This window comes from Drosophila innubila, assembly GCF_004354385.1.
Source record: "Drosophila innubila isolate TH190305 chromosome 2L unlocalized genomic scaffold, UK_Dinn_1.0 4_B_2L, whole genome shotgun sequence".
Lineage (NCBI taxonomy): Eukaryota > Metazoa > Arthropoda > Insecta > Diptera > Drosophilidae > Drosophila > Drosophila innubila.
In genome coordinates this window covers 6,526,147-6,545,135 of record NW_022995372.1, presented here as the reverse complement: position 1 = coordinate 6,545,135, position 18,989 = coordinate 6,526,147, and the positions used below count along the sequence as shown (strand labels likewise).

General features: G+C 41.0%; 7 protein-coding genes across 7 annotated transcripts; 4 read left to right on the top strand and 3 right to left on the bottom strand.

Moving 5' to 3' along the window:
- Positions 1–14: 14 nt before the first annotated feature.
- Positions 15–2,412, bottom strand: LOC117780717 (vacuolar protein sorting-associated protein 52 homolog). The gene is made up of 6 exons (XM_034617350.1): positions 1,545–2,412; positions 1,276–1,491; positions 1,064–1,219; positions 882–1,000; positions 705–825; positions 15–650 (listed from the first exon to the last, which is right to left on the bottom strand). Exons 1-6 carry the CDS (start codon positions 2,277–2,279, stop codon positions 21–23), a joined length of 1,977 nt encoding a protein of 658 aa, XP_034473241.1. The 5' UTR covers positions 2,280–2,412; the 3' UTR covers positions 15–20.
- A 506-nt stretch (positions 2,413–2,918) lies between these two features.
- Positions 2,919–5,092, top strand: LOC117780530 (arrestin domain-containing protein 3-like). The gene is made up of 4 exons (XM_034617092.1): positions 2,919–3,176; positions 3,892–4,241; positions 4,301–4,811; positions 4,886–5,092. The coding sequence occupies exons 1-4, from the start codon at positions 3,065–3,067 to the stop codon at positions 5,089–5,091; spliced, it is 1,179 nt and encodes a 392-aa protein (XP_034472983.1). The 5' UTR covers positions 2,919–3,064; the 3' UTR covers position 5,092.
- Positions 5,093–6,488: 1,396 nt separating this feature from the next.
- On the top strand, positions 6,489–18,055 carry LOC117779529. The gene is made up of 7 exons (XM_034615757.1): positions 6,489–7,229; positions 13,883–14,148; positions 14,215–15,027; positions 15,625–15,788; positions 15,849–17,038; positions 17,103–17,377; positions 17,440–18,055. Exons 1-7 carry the CDS (start codon positions 6,521–6,523, stop codon positions 17,836–17,838), a joined length of 3,816 nt encoding a protein of 1,271 aa, XP_034471648.1. The 5' UTR covers positions 6,489–6,520; the 3' UTR covers positions 17,839–18,055.
- On the top strand, positions 7,395–8,294 carry LOC117779532 (cytochrome c oxidase assembly protein COX11, mitochondrial). Its single transcript, XM_034615760.1, has one exon. It carries the CDS (start codon positions 7,480–7,482, stop codon positions 8,236–8,238), a length of 759 nt encoding a protein of 252 aa, XP_034471651.1. The 5' UTR covers positions 7,395–7,479; the 3' UTR covers positions 8,239–8,294.
- On the top strand, positions 8,932–11,225 carry LOC117779530 (glycosyltransferase 25 family member). Its single transcript, XM_034615758.1, has 2 exons — positions 8,932–9,279; positions 9,340–11,225. The coding sequence occupies exons 1-2, from the start codon at positions 9,098–9,100 to the stop codon at positions 11,000–11,002; spliced, it is 1,845 nt and encodes a 614-aa protein (XP_034471649.1). The 5' UTR covers positions 8,932–9,097; the 3' UTR covers positions 11,003–11,225.
- Positions 11,893–13,518, bottom strand: LOC117779531 (ubiquinone biosynthesis monooxygenase COQ6, mitochondrial). Its single transcript, XM_034615759.1, has one exon. It carries the CDS (start codon positions 13,418–13,420, stop codon positions 11,984–11,986), a length of 1,437 nt encoding a protein of 478 aa, XP_034471650.1. The 5' UTR covers positions 13,421–13,518; the 3' UTR covers positions 11,893–11,983.
- Positions 18,026–18,873, bottom strand: LOC117779533 (protein lin-54 homolog). The gene is made up of 2 exons (XM_034615761.1): positions 18,648–18,873; positions 18,026–18,596 (listed from the first exon to the last, which is right to left on the bottom strand). Exons 1-2 carry the CDS (start codon positions 18,811–18,813, stop codon positions 18,049–18,051), a joined length of 714 nt encoding a protein of 237 aa, XP_034471652.1. The 5' UTR covers positions 18,814–18,873; the 3' UTR covers positions 18,026–18,048.
- Positions 18,874–18,989: the final 116 nt, after the last annotated feature.

Sequence of the window (18,989 nt, the reverse complement as noted above, 5' to 3'; positions counted from 1 at the left end):
AAAAAAGTTTCGAATGTCGCTCAATAGTTGCTTTTATACTTTTTTATTTCAACCATAACCACATGGATATTCGTAAGCTGAGCCCTCGCATTTGGCGTTAATAGCTTGTGGAAGCGGTGATAATATTGCACTAAACTGGCCAATGCCAGTTGCAGAAGCTGCGAACCCGTCAGCAGCGATGGAAACGATAAAAGCACTTCGCGATTAAGTTCCTCCAGAGATTTCTTCCAATTCGCAGAGAAGCTGGCAACCAGACCGAGACTTCTTCGCTCTTGTTTACGCAACTCGTCCAGCTGATCCTTTTCAAAGTATTGCTCGCACTCCTTCACAAATTGTATGATGCCGCCAAAGTGGGGAGCGAGAATCTCCTCAACATACTCAGCGCTGCGTGCATTTAATTGCTCTCGGAAAGCCTCAGCTTCTTTGGAGTTGTCACGCGTATGCTCCATGAGCACGCCCAGCACGAGATCATAGTTGTTTATCAGATAGATCAATTGATCTTTGCGTGTGGCAAATATTGCCGCCATACGTAAAATAAAGCATTCCACCTCGTTTTGCAGATCCAGTAACAAGCGGCTAACCAGCTCATTTGGAAAATGCTCAGAGATGCCCACAATGGCAGCACTAAATTCAGCATAACGACGTGTAATCTAAAAGAAAGGGACTTTAAAAGACTACCAAAAATTGAAAAATAAATAGCATACATAATGTGGACCCATTTCCTTATTAAACTTTGTCGGATCGCAGTCGTGGATGCTTTGAATGTTCAATCGAAAGACGTGCTCAAGACGTGGCCAGATAGCCGATTGGAGTGAGTCCCAATATCTGTAATAATATTTAATATTCAACAACGATAGGTTCGATAGTGATTATGAACTTACTTATCCAGTGCAGGCACACAGCGCTTGTGGCACATGAGCTGATAACGAAAGATTAAATGTATGCAAAGGAACATGGCTATTGTATCATAACAATCATGTATGGACGTTTCCAGATTTTTCTAAAACAAAGAATATAATATAAATATCTGAATATTCGAAGGATGCAACAAGAGTCAACTTACAATCATCAACGTCAATGTTTTGCCCATGATTTGATTGAACAAATCTTGTGCCTGGGTGCCACGGACCATAAAGAATTCAGTTACAAACAGATACTCCCGACAAGCGTTGTCAACCAAGGCATATTGCTCAGAACGAAACAGAGCTTCAACTGTGTACTGAAAGAGGCAGTAGCTTAAACTCTAATAGAATCAATGAGATTGAGAAAACCTACGCGATTCTTGAGCTGTGCATGGGGTACAATAATGGGTGCCTCCAGCTGCTGGTTAAGAATGTCACCGCGTTTGCCAATGGTAAAGATTGTACTCTTGTGTTTAAGGCTTGTCGTTTTGGCAAACAAACCCTTGGATGCATTGTCCTCTATGCCCATTAGATCGTCCTTAGTGCAGGATTCCTCAAACTTGAGACCAGTCAAGCGCGTCGAGTAGCTCTGCAAGGCAATAAATAGTTAATTTTAACTCTGATTGTAAATCCAAAACTCACCTTAAAGTAGGAATAATATATTTTGCCCATCGTATCGATGTATTCACTGCAGATTTCCTGTGCCACATGCCGCTCATTAGACAGAATGAACTCAAAGAAGAACTTGTGCTTCAACATGGCATTCTGTGGGATCTGATAGTTGGTCATCGGTTTACGGAACTTGTAGATCTGCTCCAGCAAATAGGTGCGTATCTTGGACATTGCCTTGAGCCGTAATTTGTGCAAGACATCGCTGACGTCATTAGTCGACTTGGATTCCTTGAAGCTGAGTTCCTTGACCAGCGACAGCTTGTGATTCAGCACGTTTAGTTGGGTGCTAAATTCACGCTCCGTCACAGCCGTATCCATAATGATGTTGATCATCTCCTCCGATACGGCCATGTCCTCAATGAATTGCGACAATTGGGCTTTAACCGACTGTCGATTGGTCAACTGCAGCGACATGGACACCGATTTGCGTTGCAGCTGGGTTATTTCTGTGCTGATATTGTTGAGAACACTTTGGAAACTCATCAGCATGTTCTCCATGCGTTCCAGCACATCGTCACAGTCGTTGATTTGATTATGCAGATTGGCAATGTTTTGTGACTCGGCAATGTAATCCTCAATAGACTTGTTTTCCACATCTTTGAACTCCTTTTCGATTTGCCGCGAATATTGACGCAGATCCGTTGTGTTCTTTAAGATCTCGCGCACTTCTTCGTTGTCCAACGACGCCTCCTTAAGAGCGTCCATTGTTTACCAAATTTGGGTGCAGTTTTTTACTTATTTTATTTGTATCCAATAGTTGTTAGAGAATGTTATGCTGACCACGAGTACAGCAAAAGTGATTCCTTTAAAATGCAATATTGTTAATAATTAAGTGCTCCTACACTTTTATGCCGAATAGTTATGTGGTTTTTGTCATCTAATTAATGCTGATAAATTTATTAAAAACTTTTCTGCTCAAAAAAAATAACAATACTGCATACTCGGCTGAATATGCTAACAGCTGTTGCAAGCTTTTCAGCTATCGTTATCGATGTAATCTATCGATAACTATGAAAAGACGCGATAGCGATAACGTTGCTGAATTTAAATTTAATATTTGAAATAAATTCATAATTTAATGTGATAAAGGTGTTCATATTAATGAAGGTTTGAGGTTCATCATCCCTCAGGAAGAGAGGTTACAAATTTAATTTTAAGAATAAAAATATAATAAAATCATCAAAATTCGAAGAAAAATTATTAAAAAATTTTAAAATAATGAAAAAATTTTAAAATGGACTATATTTTAAGTTACTATTTTTAACATTGTACCTAAAATAATACAACTTGCCAGATCGCAAAATTTTGATGGGTGGCAGCCTTTTGGGCCAACACAGTGTTTCCAGTTTGTTTGGCGCCGCGGTTTCTAGTTTGCGTGCGTCGCTTAATTAAAATTTGTACATTCAGTGCCTGAATATATAAATATATATATATTTAAATATTAGCTTTTAAAATTACGGTTCTGTGCTATTTCGTTATCTCATTCTGTAATGCCATCAAGTTGTGTTTTCGAATTCGATCGACCCAATCCGATTTACTATAGCGGCGAGACAATCAACGGACGCGTTGTTTTAAATACAACAAGCAACAAGTCTGTCAATGGTAATTGTTTGTGTTTCTTTATAGTTTTAGCTAAGTAACACAGAGAAAAAGCTTTTCGCTGTGATAATCAAAATTCGATTATGCGATGTGTATACAAGCATTAGTTATAAACCAGTTTTGTCTGCGAGAATGAAGTTAAGCGTTGCCTTGCCTTATCAGATTATCAAATTCGCCAATTGAATTGTTGAATTATTTTTTTTTTTTGCACAAATTCTAAAATATATTGCACAATGCGCAACTAAGATGTATAGTATGACGTATGCCCAAAGTTAATAAAATTTAATTTCCAGTACATGAGAATATAAAATAGCTATGTACTAAGTAAACTGTGAAATACACCCTAGACAAACAAATGAGCAAATTATAAAATTGGTCATTTTTTTTAAAAATAAACGAGTTTGAAATAATGTATTGTACTCACAGCCACCACAAGCTAAAAAACTCTTAAGTACAGCTTGTTATAACTAAAACCTTTTTATAAGCTAAAAATAATAGTTTTTATATTTTTTTTATCAAATCAAATGGTGTTTCATACAATTGATAAGCACTCGCTGCCTGAAATATTTACATGGAAAATCTAAAATACATGATTAATAATCCACTTTGTTTCACTCTGCGTGCTAGAAAAAAAGATGCAGACGACGAATGAATAATACAGAAATAAAAACTCAAGCATGTTGCTTATTATGATTTGGCTTTATTTCTTGCTGAACAGCGGTCTACATACTATTCGAGGGGGAGGCGAAGGTGGGTTGGGAAGAGACTCACACGAGGACTGTTAATGAAAAAATTGAGTCATATACGGAGTATTTTCGAGGCACTGAGGCATATCTGAATACTCGAACCAATGTATTTGGTGAAGGAGAGCTTCTGCAAGGCAGGCACACCTTCACATTCTGCATTCCCCTCCCGCTGGACTGTCCAACATCGTGTGTGGAATGGTATGGCAGGATTTCGTATGAGGTGTCACTCGTAATCGATCTATCCTGGCGATTCAATAATGTATTCAAGCAACCACTAACCGTACTGCAAACATATAATCTCAACATGTACCCAGAGATGCTGGTAAGCTATTACCTCTCATAAAGGCATACTATGCAAGAAACTGGTCAATTTTCCCGCAGGTACCATTGGTCAATGAAGACATCAAGTACTTTTGCTGCTGGCCCTGTTCGTCGGGTCCTGTTGTCTCAACGCTAACAATACCCTTTGGTGGATATGCTCCTGGACAAAGGATCAACTATTCCTTACAAATAGATAACCAGATCTACGAGTTCAAAGCCAGTTCACCTCATTACAAAACACGGACCCACAAGAATACTCTCTCCTCAGAGTTCCAGGCCGAACGAGTGCTCCGTTTATCGAAACGCCTGATAAATGGCAGCCTGGTTATACCACCCGTGCCACCCTCATCGAGACTTAATCGCATTATAAACGTGTATTATATGATTTCCATGGCCATCAAGACGGGTTATTGTCACACAGATTCGGAAATTGAGATGCCCATCATTATTGGCACAATCCCTCTAGCTCAAAGTGCCCAAAATCCCCTTAGTGCTGCTCAATGGATTCCGCAGACACCTGACACTCCAGCTGGGGCAGCTGCAGATCTGCCACCAAGCTACGACAACTGCAGTGAGTACCCCCGATAACTTTATTAAATATTTTAGTTTAATTGTTCATCTTTTTTCTCGATTCCACTATTAAAGAACTTCCCTCATTCGAGCAAGCCACTCATATTGGAGGGAAATTCGTGGATACAGATGTCAATGAACATGATCGTACCGACGATTTCATACCCCGATATCCCATGTACACTAACTTTGCTACACCCACGGCACCACTACCAGAAGGACCAGATGTGCCCATCCTGCAATTACCGCATAATCCCAATGCACCTCCAGCGAACTTTTAAAAAGCTGTTGGAAATCTAATTGAATCTTACTACAGAGCCTCACTATGCTAAGGACATATTATTAGTAGTTTTAGATTAATTTTCAATCTGAATTATATATTTTCAAATGTATTGCCTTACTTATATTATTAAATGCATTTATTAATCTTAAGTTTGTCTATTTACACTTAATGAAGGAGAGGAATTTAATCATGGATATTTTAGGGACACTAATTAATATTTCATAGACGGTTAAACCAGTTATGCTTAAATCAGATTTTGCGCACACTGCTTATTCTGTCCAAAGATTTTTGGACAATTAAATTAAGGCTATGAGCAAAGCACGGGACATGACGCCAATTGCCGATTCTTATGGCACCAACAATGTTGAATGCATTGTCCGATGCAATTGCCGACACTTTGTTTTTAATGTCCCATTTCTCAACGATTTCTTCTAAAAATCCGCAAAGATTCAGCGATTTGTTATGGATGTCCAACCATCTGTTGTTAAGCAAACTGCTGTCGCCGCACGGAGCTTTTCCGTTATGGATGACCCAAACTCATCGCGAAGCTTGGCTATCAATGAGTTTGTCAGAGTTTTTCTGGTTGGCAGCTTGTAGCCTGGGGTATGTGACACATCGTCGACGAATTGATTGAACTCCGGCTCTTCCACTATTCTCAAGGCGTGGTGACCCTTGGCGATCATGCGGACCAGTTGCCTGTCAACTTTTTGGGTTTTTCACGCTGGGACTGGCCGATGCACAAAAGTTGTTATTTTTGGCTGCGCATTTTGAGCAACAACCTCACTCTCCTCATTTTGGCGGACAACGGGCTCCATAGCTGCCGGGTGCTTGCTTCTTAGATGCCTGCTCAAATTGCTCTGTGATTTGCAGAGCAAAACACATTTACAATATTTGCATTTAGCTTGCTGGCTTCCAACATCTTCAAGATAGTTTCATATTTCACTATATTTTTTAATTAGGGACATTATGAATTTTTAAAATGAGTTTTCAATAATGCCGCTAATTCAAAAAGCGAGTGAATTCAAAGAAAACAAACGCAAAGATGAGCAAGGACGCAATGATAAGCAATAACGCAAAGATGAGCAAGAACGCAAAATGAGCCAACAGAATACACGCAAAATGCCCTGACAAACAACGAGCGCAAAGTAAACCTCGAGCAAAATGCGGAAAATGAACAATAGTGAGCAAGACAGAACATGTGAGCAAAATAGAACAAGTGAGCAAAAAAAGCTAGTTTGCAAAAAAGAGCAAGTGAGCAATAATGAGCAACTTGGAAGGAACATGTTCACTTGCTCACTTCAGTGAGCAACTCTTTTTTGTTCACTCACTTACGAGCAACCCAACACTAGTTTCCACAGTTGGAATGCGAATGTAAACAGAGTGAACGCGTTGCAATTTCATAAAAGTAAATAAACAATTGCGCGACTATGTCGGAGTTTAATCGAATATTCAGTGTGCTAAAGTTTAAATTCGCACCAAACATCGATTGGGGCTATGTGGAAGACTGTCTAACCGAGTATGAGACTGAGGAGGAGGCGAGACAATGTGCTTACAAATTCTGGTCTTTGCCAATGTGTAAACAAAATCTTCAAGAGCAGGATCATCAATTGCAAATGCTTCGAGAACTATCAAATTGCATACGGTCGATAAGATGTGGTGATAATGATAACCAAAATAGCTACGACGCAACCTATGATAACTGGGCAAAGATCGAAGATATTTCGCCTAGAGAATATTTGGCATATATTTATGCACTCGCTAGTCTGGCTACATTATCGCAAGATACCCTAAACGGTGCCAAGGAGCCTTTAAATGAAAATATCAACATTCAGCTAGCACTCAATGCAGTAAGCACGTATTTCCTCACGCTGACCATTCCGGGCGCAAAGAGTTACGGTGTCTTCGACGAGGGCGTTATTGAGCATTGTCTGAAGGTTTTTAAATTATTGGAACTGAATGCCAACTCTGGTATACGTGCTAACAGTATTTGGATATTATTTGTGTCCATCTGTGATGATCTCAAATTAGTATTCCGCTATGTTCATTTCAAGGATCACCAGAAACCACGTAACGATATTATAAAATGCCTGCTACAAATTATATATAATAATTTTCGACATGGCTACAACAACTCGTGTAAGTACTTGCAAATTAATTACATATTTAACATTAATATCTCGACACTGTGACTGTGACCTTAAAATCACTAAATCGGACATCTCTGATTATTTATTGCAATAATATGTGAACACAGCCGGTGAAAGCGGTGTGTACACACTGGCACATAGCCATCAGCTGTTTTGGTGAGGTAAAGATTATACAAACGATTGGTTGTTTAATTAAAACAATCATATATTAATTTATAAAACTGCTTAAGTAGCTTTCCATGCTGCGCACATTTGGATCGCTGCGCGTGCAGTGCCAGCAATTGCTGAGGAGCACGCAATATCGTTGTCCGAACAACAAACAGCAGCTACAACTCCGACCATGCCGCCTCAAATCCACACTTGGCGGTGGCAGAGGAGGAGGAGTCGATCCAGAGGCAGCGCGTAAATTGAGAACAAAATCGACACTGTACTACATAACAGCTGGCGGTGTACTTATTGTGGGACTCAGCTATGCCGCCGTGCCACTGTACAGCATATTCTGCCAGGCTTACAGCTATGGCGGCACCACCTCTTCCCAAGGCCACGATGCCGAAAAGGTGGAGCATATGCAGAAAGTGACGGATCGTGTGATGAAGATACGCTTTAATGCCGACATTGGCTCCTCGATGCGCTGGAACTTTAAGCCGCAACAGTATGAAATTAAAGTCGCACCTGGAGAGACTGCACTCGCCTTCTATACGGCTAAAAATCCGACGGATAAGCCCGTGATTGGCATAAGCACCTACAATGTGATACCGTTTGAGGCTGGAGCATATTTTAATAAAATTCAATGCTTTTGCTTTGAGGAGCAGATGCTCAATCCCCATGAGGAAGTTGATATGCCCGTCTTCTTTTACATTGATCCTGAAATAACGCAAGATCCGGCCTTGGAATATTGTGACACCATCACACTGTCCTATACGTTCTTTGAGGCAAAGGAGGGATTACAGCTTAACTTTCCCAGCTATGTTAAACCACATGCTGCCAAACAGGCATAAGATTCGCTTGTGTATTTGGTTTTTTATGAAATAAACTTGTTGACTTGTAAATTGTACAGTTAGTTTGTCATATGGAAAGAAAAATACCCAGATATATATAAGGAGTTTTACTTTGTTTATAATTTATGATGTTGGTTAAAGGAAGCGATCGCTCCGCGAATAAAAAATTTTTCAGACCTAGAAATCTGAGCTTGAACAATTTCCATATTTAATCCAGTTTTTGATAAATGGTCTGCTCGGCATTTTTGTATTTTGAAGCTAGAAAGAATAATGCAATTTGTTGATTTTGTTAAAATTTGGTCGAGCTTTTGATAAACATTTTTTTATAAATAAATTTGTTATTTCTCTCACCGAGGAGTGATGAACTTTTAACATCCGTACAATGATTCATCTATGCTTTATATAATTTTGAATTTCATTGGATTTTTAATTGCTTTCTTAAGCATTGGTTTGCTTAAATTTGTGTATTTAAATCGCGGGCAGTTCGAATTTTGATAATAGCCAGAACTAGCTATAAAATGGCTAAGCTGGCAACAGTTAACAACTGTTTAAGAGCATCAGTTACAGTTCAATACAGAAATACAGAAAACCAGTGAATCTCAAACTGCGATTGCATTTATGTCGTGGTCGATAACTGCAGTTGCAGAAGTCAAAACAGCTGTTGTGTTTTAAAAGCGATATGTTATCGCCCGTCAGGAGCTGATTAAAACATGTGTAGCGTTCATTGAACGCTAGACGCGAGTTTATAAATAGATTAAGACTCGACAATTGTCCAGCAGCCGCTTCCGTTAGACGTGTCGATAGTGCGTTCGACCTTTTTGAACTGAATAATGGTATTTGGCATGACGTGGAAATAATAATGCGTGTAGTTCTTGTCCTGCTTGTGATTTGCGCTTTGAGCGTCGGTTTTGCATTGGATTTGGAGTACGAAAAGCCGACGGTGCTAATAACGCTGCTGGTGCGCAATAAAGCACACATATTACCCCTATTCCTTAGCTATGTGGAGCAGCTTGATTATCCCAAAAAGCGCATTGCCATTTGGTAAGTGAATAGTTTTCAATTGGGATTCTGATCTGCAAAATGATGATGAAAATTTGCCAGGTTGCGTTGTGATCATAGCAGCGATAACAGCGCCGTGCTGTTGCAACAGTGGCTGAGAAAATCGGGAAATCTTTATCACAGCGTTGACTATGACTTTGACCAGAAGACGCAGCGTTATCAAAATGAAACCTCTGTCTACGATTGGCCGGAGTCGCGTTTCAAGCATTTGATTGCACTGAAAGAGGAGGCGCTGCAATATGCACGTGATATTTGGGCTGACTATATATTCTTCTTGGATGCCGATGTACTTTTAACATCGCCCCAAACTCTAACTTCGCTCACACGTCTCCAGTTGCCGATTGTGGCACCCATGTTGTTCTCGGAGGGTCTTTACTCGAATTTCTGGTGCGGCATGACTGAGGATTATTATTATCAGCGTACGGATGAGTACATGGAGATATACCATAGACGTAAAGTCGGTGTCTATGAAGTGCCCATGGTGCACACAGCTGTCCTGGTGGATATGAACTATGCCGGAGCACGCTACTTAACTTTTGACCGTCAGAGATTAATCCAAATGCAGTCCGAACAACAATTGCGAGTATATGATGGACCCGTCGATGACATCATTGTATTTGCCATGTCAGCCAACAGTTCCGGCGTTCCGCTGCGTGTCTCCAATGAGCTGGCTTTTGGCTATCTGATGCAACCACTGGAACCAAGTGATACTCTGGAGCAGGATGTGCAGCAGTTAATCAATATACGAGCCAACATGGTTAATGATTTGGGCCAAGTGCCGCCAATTCTTGATTATTTTCAAAATCACATACATTTGCCTGAGAAAAGCAAAGTTAATTTCGATCACATCTTTATGATCAACTTGCTGCGTCGTCCAGAGAGACGGGAGAAAATGGAGCGAATATTCAATGAAATTGGATTGGATGTGGAGCACTTTCCTGCAGTGGATGGCAAGGAATTAAACGCCCAGCTCGTCCAGCAAATGGGCATTAGTTTTCTGCCCGGCTATGAGGATCCGTATCATCATCGACCCATGACCATGGGCGAAATCGGTTGTTTTCTTAGTCACTATCGCATTTGGCAGCAAATTGTGGAGCGCCAGTTGCAGCAGGTGCTCATCCTAGAGGACGACATACGCTTTAAGCCATATTTCAAGTCAAATGCGTTGCGTGTGCTAGAACAAGTCGAAAAACTGGACTACGATCTCATCTACTTTGGACGTAAACGTTTAAAGGAAGAGAATGAGCCATGGGTCGATGGCACCGATAATCTTGTGCATGTGGGCTATTCTTATTGGACACTGGCATATGTCATCACGTTGCAGGGCGCAAACAAGTTGCTGGCAGCGAAACCGCTGGAGAATCTCATACCTGTGGATGAGTTCCTACCCATCATGTTTGATCGACATCCACAGAAGGACTGGAGCTCTGTTTTTGAGACGCGCAATTTAATTGCATTTAGCGCTGCTCCATTGCTGCTTTATCCCACGCACTATACGGGCGAGTCCGGTTACATATCGGACACGGAGGACTCCCAGCAAGTGGCGTTCGTGGAGACAACGGCTGACGAACCGCAACCAAAGAGCGATCGCCAGCAAATATTTGCCAACAGTCTGCAACTGGATCAGGATCTAAAGCTCGGCGAGAGTAGCCATAACAATGCCTTGCCCCAAGTGAGCATGGGAAAATCCCATCAGGAGCTCTAAGAACTAAATCTTTGTTCAAGCAATTTTTCATATAATGCCAAAATTTATACATTTAACTACTTTTAAAAATGCTCTGCCAAATGTGTGCCTTGTAAAAAAAAGTTTTAAGCTAACAAGCAATCTCCATTACCACCAAATACTAATTAAACTTAGTGAAACACTTAACGAACAACTACACTTAAGATGATAATAAAGAAATACGTTAACTTGGTGACAAATTAAACAAGAGTTTATTATAATCTATTTTACAGAGAACGTAATCATTATAAGTATTATTTTTACTAATTACATAGTAATGATTACTCGATGATTTTTACAAATTTTCATCATTCAGAATAATTATTGCAATTTATGGCTTACGGGTAGAACGTTATGCCAATTCAGTTTCATGTCTTTATAAAAGGAATAAAAAAGGCTATTGATATTTAGTCATTATCTTCGACTTAATTCACTTGATTCATGGCGAAGGGAATGAAAATTATACTTGAGCAATCTATTCAATGCACTTAATTTTCCTTGTGTGATTTTTCTGGGCTGCCTTTATAAGTACATGCGGCAATATTTGGAAAAAATCCTACCCGATCAAAAAAAAAAAAATTGTATGTGATTACTCAAAAATAATCATTATCATTGATGAAAATACATAACAATCAATAAAATGCAAAGATTTCATTGAAAGCTTCATTGTAATGTTTATCTTTTTCTTGTATCTGTCTTCCTTGTCAATGATTTTTTGAATGAAAAACAAGGAAAACTATCAATCTTTGTGATCTCTGCTACTTTATGCTATAGATTTTGATAATAAAATCCTCTAAATTATGAATCTCAACTGTATTATACATGAATCCAATTCCCCCAGTAGAAAATATCCAAAACCTACACACATCTTGTAAAAATTGCTGTACACCTTTTTATTTGATTTTTGTTAACGACTATATAAAACTGTAACTACTTAAATATTATCAGCCCCAACTCGTGCTTTTAGCCCATTGCGCTCTTAATGAACATGTTCTTGATGGGCGGCAGATTTTCAGTCAACTGTAGGCCAAGACTTCGCAGCAACACAATTGGGCTAAATTGTGTGCTATAAACGGAGTGCAAGCCATGAACTCCAACCATAATGGGCACATTCTTGGCCAGACATTTGCGCTCGTATTTGATGAGATGCTGTGTGTCGCCGAGCCGGAAACCTGCATAAGCTCCTTCGGCCAATGTTTCCACCAGATGTCGCACATCACCAAAGCCCAAATTGACGCCTTGGCCAGCCAAGGGGTGAATGCGATGTGCAGCATCGCCCACCAGAGCAGCACCATTGCAAACGTACGAGGATGCGTGGAGGAATCCCAGTGGGAAGGTGGCACGAGTACGTTCCTGCAGGCCACTCACACGCGGCGGATACTGACGCAGATGCTGTGATCCCTTATTGCCAAAGAAGGCATTCACGGCTTGCATCGCTTTATCTGCCACATCCATACGGGGATATTGGCGGCAAAAGGCCTCGTTAACGGCATCCACAAATTGTGAGGGCTCCATGGCCAGCAGTTGTCGGGCATGCGGCACTGTGGTGCTCCAGACCAACGAGCTTTGCTTATCGCTCAGCGGCAACAAGGCGATGGGACCATTTGGCAAGAAACGTTGCCAGGCCACTGAATTATCACAACCATCCTCAATGTTCAAGTCCAGATTGGCCACCAGGCTCATACGGTCGTACTTAAATGAGAAGACATCGACGCCCATTTGTTTGCGCACCACAGAGTTGCAGCCATCGGCTCCAATGAGCAGTTCACATGAGAAGCTGCGTCCATCTTGCAACTGCACACGTGTATTGGATGCCCCCGATTCCCGGGGCAAGCTGACACATTGTATGCGCGCCTTATTCAATACCTTATAATTGGGAGCTGCTGCACGGACGTGGGCATAGACCGCATCCAGTATTAGTTTGTTCTCTACGATGCATGCAACATCGCTGGCAAAGTTGTCCTGTTGAATTTGAATCAGCGCATCGCTATTAGCCTCCCACACCTGCATCTGCTTGACCGGCTTGCAACGGGCGGCCTCAATGTGTGGCCAGGCATCAATCGACTTGAACAGATCAATGGAACTTTGATTGATGGCCGACACGCGGTTCAGGAAGGGACCGCTGGCATCGAAGCCCTTAAATTCCGGTGCTGCTTCCAGTAGCAACACCTTCTTATCTGCAAGTGTCGCATTCTTGGTCATGGCAGCGGCCAGTGTTGTGCCCACCATTCCGCCTCCGCCAATAATAATATCATAGTGCTCCTCTGCCGGCGAACCTTTTGTTGTTGTCGTCTCTGCTGTCGTTGTCTCTGCTGTCGTTGTGGCCAGCAGTCGTTTGGCAATGCTGCACACTTGTGCGGTTGCCGCAGCTCCACCTTTTTTACGCAACAAGACCAACATTTGGACTTGTATTTAATTTCACAACAAAAAATAGTAAAAGGAGAAATAATTTCCTATCGTTCGTAAGCGGTCCGTTGGAGATGGTCGCTATCTGCGCAATTTTCATTGTCAAACATCGATTCCCGCTATGTCTAAGTATCGATTAGTTGAACCATGTCTGCCGTGTGTAAGCTCGTTATCGAATCACGCTGTGACTGAGATTCTTTTTTCGGACGATAGCAGCTACTGTGTAAATTTATTTGCTTTATAAATAGCCTAGTTTTGTAATGCTTACAATTTTTTTGCATTTCCATTGCGTTCTTTTATTGTTGCTTACCATCGCTTCTTTTATCTGTGACTGTGATCGTCATCCTGTCACGAGCTCATCTCCAACTGCTATTTTTCGATTAATTTATTTTGATAACCGATAGCAATTCAATCAATTTTGAATATTTAAATATCTCAATTACGTTTTATTTACAGGTGCAAGTCAATTGCATAGTAAATGCTTTGAACTCTTTGATGAGATTGCCAATGAACATAATGGCGATGTATACGAGACCTTAAAATTTATTATGGCCCAGACGTTTCACATGCATAGTTTTCCGGAAAATTCAAAATCTGGTGGCCCACAAATTGGCGATCACATTTCTGATTGGTTTATCAAGCTTTTGGAAAAGTATCCAGATATTATATCGAACGTATTGGCGACCTATATTGAGTCTGTGATAACAAACCCCATTCGGGAGGTAAGTAAAATTAATAACATATATGAGACTATAACATGGGATTTAATATATATTTTTAAATTTTAGTGGAAAGCTGTCGATGAAAAAGTGGCCATTGGCTATGCGGCCAAATATGATGCAGCGCTCTTTGCCAAATGTAATAAATCCTGCACGGATATTTTAAAAGAAACCATTAAATCAGACGACGCTGTGGGAATGCAAATACGAACTCTTGAACTTATTGAGCGCATTTTGCAGCAGGAAACCCATGTGGAATGGAGTATCTTTCGGCACGATGTGTCCACCAAACCACGTGAGGTGTCCCTTATCGGTGAAACAATATTATGCCTTAACGATAGAACATTTACGGTACGGAAAAAGGCCAGCCAGGTGATAAATCTATCGCTTAAACAGGGATCGCCCATCACAATTCGAATACTCCAAGAGTGCCTAAGTTTTGCGCAATTCGGAAATCCGGAGAATCCATCAGAGCCAACGGAACGGGAACATCAGCTAAGTCATGAAAAGCCTGGCGTATTACAATACGCCTATAGCTTTGAGGGACATGAGGAGTTGGAGCCACTGGTCAAGAAAATGCCACAAATAATCTACGAACGTTTTGTGGATTCAAACAATGGTCCCGCTCGATGCTCGGGGATTACTCTGTTGGAGCGTTTGGTGCTGACCAATCAACGTATCATCTACGACACGAACTATGAGCGTGAGTTTTCGTGCTTTGCCGTAGACTCGCTCTCCTCGGTACGTAAGACAGCTCTGGAAAGCCTCGACACACTATTGCAAATATATTGCAATTGCACGATTCTTATAGATCTCTATTGCCGCTTATGGCCTTGTCTGCTGAATGATGAGGACATAGCACTCCAGAAATTGGCATTGAACGTGAGTGGAATTTAAAGAAGTTTATATAATTATATTCTTGGAGAGGGTAATTTAATTTTGTCGCAGTGTCAAAAATAAACCATTAGTATGAAAACCAATGTTGTTTCTCAAATTATATCAGCAAAGCTTAAAGATTTTGTTTTTCTGTTGTCCTCTATATCCTAGTCAAATTTAGTTAAGTTCAGAGTACTATATCATATATACTATTGGAGTGATCAGTCGAAAATCAAATTAAAATAAGAAAAATTTTCTCCTTTCATGTTTTCTTGAGATATTTCAACTAAACTCACAGTATTTGTATCAGCTATTATCTAATATATCCTAACAAATTTTGGCTAAGAGCAGAGTACAATTACATAAACTCCTATATGAATGAACGGTCAAAAATCTGACTAAAGTACGAAATATTTTGTTTTTTTTTTTTGAGATATCTTAACCAATCTTAAAGATTTGGTATTTATATTATATTATAATATCTGACTGCTGTATTAAAAGGTAAATGATGAGTTGAAAACTGAATAAAGAACTCTGCAGGGGTATCAAATGTTATATTTTCTTTCTTAATAAATTCCAAATTTACAAAAAAAATTTTTTCAGAGTTTTAATCGGAACGTGTTGATGAACATACAACCACTGGAGTACATCAATGAGCCAAAGAATCGTTTGCCTTGGCGTATTCTAGCCACATTGTTGACGGTGCAACCACGAAATTATATTCAACAGAGACTCACTCTGCTTTTACAGAACGAAAATATCGTGACGTGAGTAATATAAGTTAATTGTGAACTAAAGAGTCTACTAATTTGTTGTACATTTCACAGCCCCCAATTGGTGAATACCATTATATCCTACTTGTCCACGGCTATGGCAACGGAAGCCTGGACATTGCTTGTCTTTATATCGAGTCGGATAACGAACAATTTGGATTCGCTAATCACAACATTTAATGGCTTGTCTTCGTACAACATGAAGTCCAATCAGTTGCTGGCACTTGAATTAATTACTTATTGTCTCAGGAATTTCTCCAAGTCGGCACTTAATCAGCTTTTCACACGTCTGCTGTCGGCCCTGAGATCGGGCAGCATCTGGTTGGCATTGGTTTCTCCCGCTGTGCATCTGTTGAATCACATCGATCGATTGTCGCACAGTCAGGGACCACAGGACAGCACCTATGTGGAGAATTGGAATGTGCAGCTACTCGAGGATGTCACGGGAGCTATTCTGAAATCTATGGACAATTTCCAGGAGGAGCATATCTGCATGGCATCTCTCCTGGGCACCTATACGGAAATTATTTCAAAGTCTCCACAGCATCGAGCCGATATGCAAATTGTTAATTTTGTTCTTAATTATTTGCAATTATGTTCGAAATTAAATGACTCCAGTTTTGATACGGATAACGAACGCAATTTAAACTGGATGGTTGTAATCGCCGGTCGATTGTCCTTACGCGATAATAGTCTTGCCAATAAATTGTCCAGAATATATGGTCAGATATTAAGTAAAAACGATCGTCCGCAGTTAATCAATAGCACACTAATTGGCATGAACGATCTGGGCAAAAAGTATCCCACAATTTTGGAAAACAATATGAAGTGTATTCTGATCAAATTGTACTCCAAGTTTGCCACGACACGAGTACGCACCTATCGCTGTGTCAAGGATGTTATACTCGCGGGCAACATTAAGCTAAAGGGTCCCATACTTATATCTTTACTCGCTGGCCTGGTGGATGATAGTCCCGAGGTGGCACGTGAGGCAGATGCATTTTTTATACGCTATAAAAAACTGTACGATAAGATGCTATTTCATCATTGTCTGAAGGAGTGTCCCTTCGACTTCAATGATCAGGCATTTCTAAGAGGCTCAACGCGACTTGATGCCAGCTTTAAATCGCCATTGAAGGGCACGGGCATGGCTAAAAGTAGACGTCTTATATATAATCATATTATGACCTCGCTGGATGAGAATACTCTGCTGTTGTACTTTGGACAACTTAAGCTTTTGGCGGGTAAAGAATCACATATATGTATATACTGCTGATTTTAAAATGAACACACTTTATAAATTTCCAGAGAAAACTAAAGATACTGAATTTATAAAATCCGCTGGTGCCTTGGACGTCATTGTCGATATATTGTTTATAATGCGACGCATCTGCTCTTGCACCAAGGCCAAGGGACAGCAGAGTGGCTCACAAGCTGATGGCGGGAACGACGATGGAGCCGCCGAGGAGGACACTCCAGCACCGCCAACGCAGCAGGAGCAGCCACCCACAACATCCGCTGAGGCTGCGCCGGCCAGAGCACGTGGACGCGGTGCAAATAAACGTGATGCAGGCGAGGAACCGGTAAGATACTATCTGTAATCTTTAGTATCATTCTGCTCATCCTTTTCTTTCTCTTGGAACAGTTGAAGCAACTCGAGCGCTGTCTGCGTTATGTGCCGGAAACGTATAAGAATCTCAACAGTGTCATGAATCCGGAACTGCAGCATGAATTTGATCAATTTTGCCTGGCTATGACTTTACGTTTTTCTAACTATACGGATTTTGCACAGCCAGCGGAGTTTTGGAAGAAGTATAAGCAGACCAAGACCAACAGCAAACCCAAACCTAAACGTCGACGTCTCAACGAGGAGGGCGATGTGGCGGAAGATGATGATCAGTCGGCATCTGGAGGTAGCGACAGCGACAGTGAACTGCCGCTGGATCGGCACACATTACCGAGCTCGGCACACGGAGGTCTACAGCGTAGAGGTGGCCTCGATGTGCTGGCAACAGAGCTGATTTTTCAGCAACATGACTGGTAGATACATTTGTATCTACAACTGAATTATTCTAAAAAGTTAACTTACCCACACATTACGGAAAGAGCTGTGGGAGCCAAGAGAGCTGCTGTACATATTTGAAATTGTATTATATTGATTGCTATGTATCTACGATCTGAATTATCTGAATTATTGTAATACTCGTAAGCGAATTTTGTAAATATTTGAGTTCATATTATATTGATTGCTATATTAGGAACTATAGACCTTTATTATGGATTTTAGGCTACGTGTAAACTCGTGAAAGATTACCTTGCCCACCTGCACCTCAGTCAATCCCAGATCCTCGGCTTCAACCGCCTGGATGACAAGACACTCGAGCAGTGCCGCATTTATAGGCTGCTTAAAGATATTCACATCCTTTGGAGGCACAGGAGTCGGGTTCGGGTTTGTCGTTGTTGTTGGCGTTGTGGATAGCTGTGGTTTCTTGCCCAGAGCAGCTGCACTCGGTGGTGGCAATGTGATGACATTATACAAATCTGCAGCAGGCAGCTGGATTGCATCTGGCGCCGGCTTCTGTGGTGTAAGTGCCACCACCGATGGCTGCACTTGGTTACTAAATTGTTGACCAACAAATGCAGCTGAGCCAGGTGCTGGCTTGAGATGTATATTGATGCCAGCTTTGGCAGCAGCTGCCGCTGCCTTTGCACTCAGCGCTGCAGCTCGTTCCCGCTTTGCAATTTGCGCCGATTTCTTCGGCGGCGTTGGCACCGCCAGTCTCTCTTCTGTGTTGCGGCATCCTGCAGATTGGACTCTGAAATAGCCATGTTTGAACACTGTCATCGACTTACCAATGCATTTGCAGTATATGGAACAAGTTGCCATCGACTGATAGCAATCGCAATAGTTTTTAATACATTGCGAACGCTTGCAACAACATCCTTTGGGAGTTTGCTGCTTCACTTGCCTCTTGGTGGGCTCCTTGGCAAAATTATTGTAGGACCTTGTCTGGGACATTATTTGCTATAAAATATGGAATTGATAAGCTCTCTGACAGCTCCTGACAGCTGTCATGCCCGTTGTAATAATGGCATTCCCGTTGTCAACCTCAATCAAAATAAAAGAAGCTAAGTAAAAGTGATAACCTGAAATTTGAAATTTTTAAAATTCCAAAGAGGGCAGGCTGCATTAAA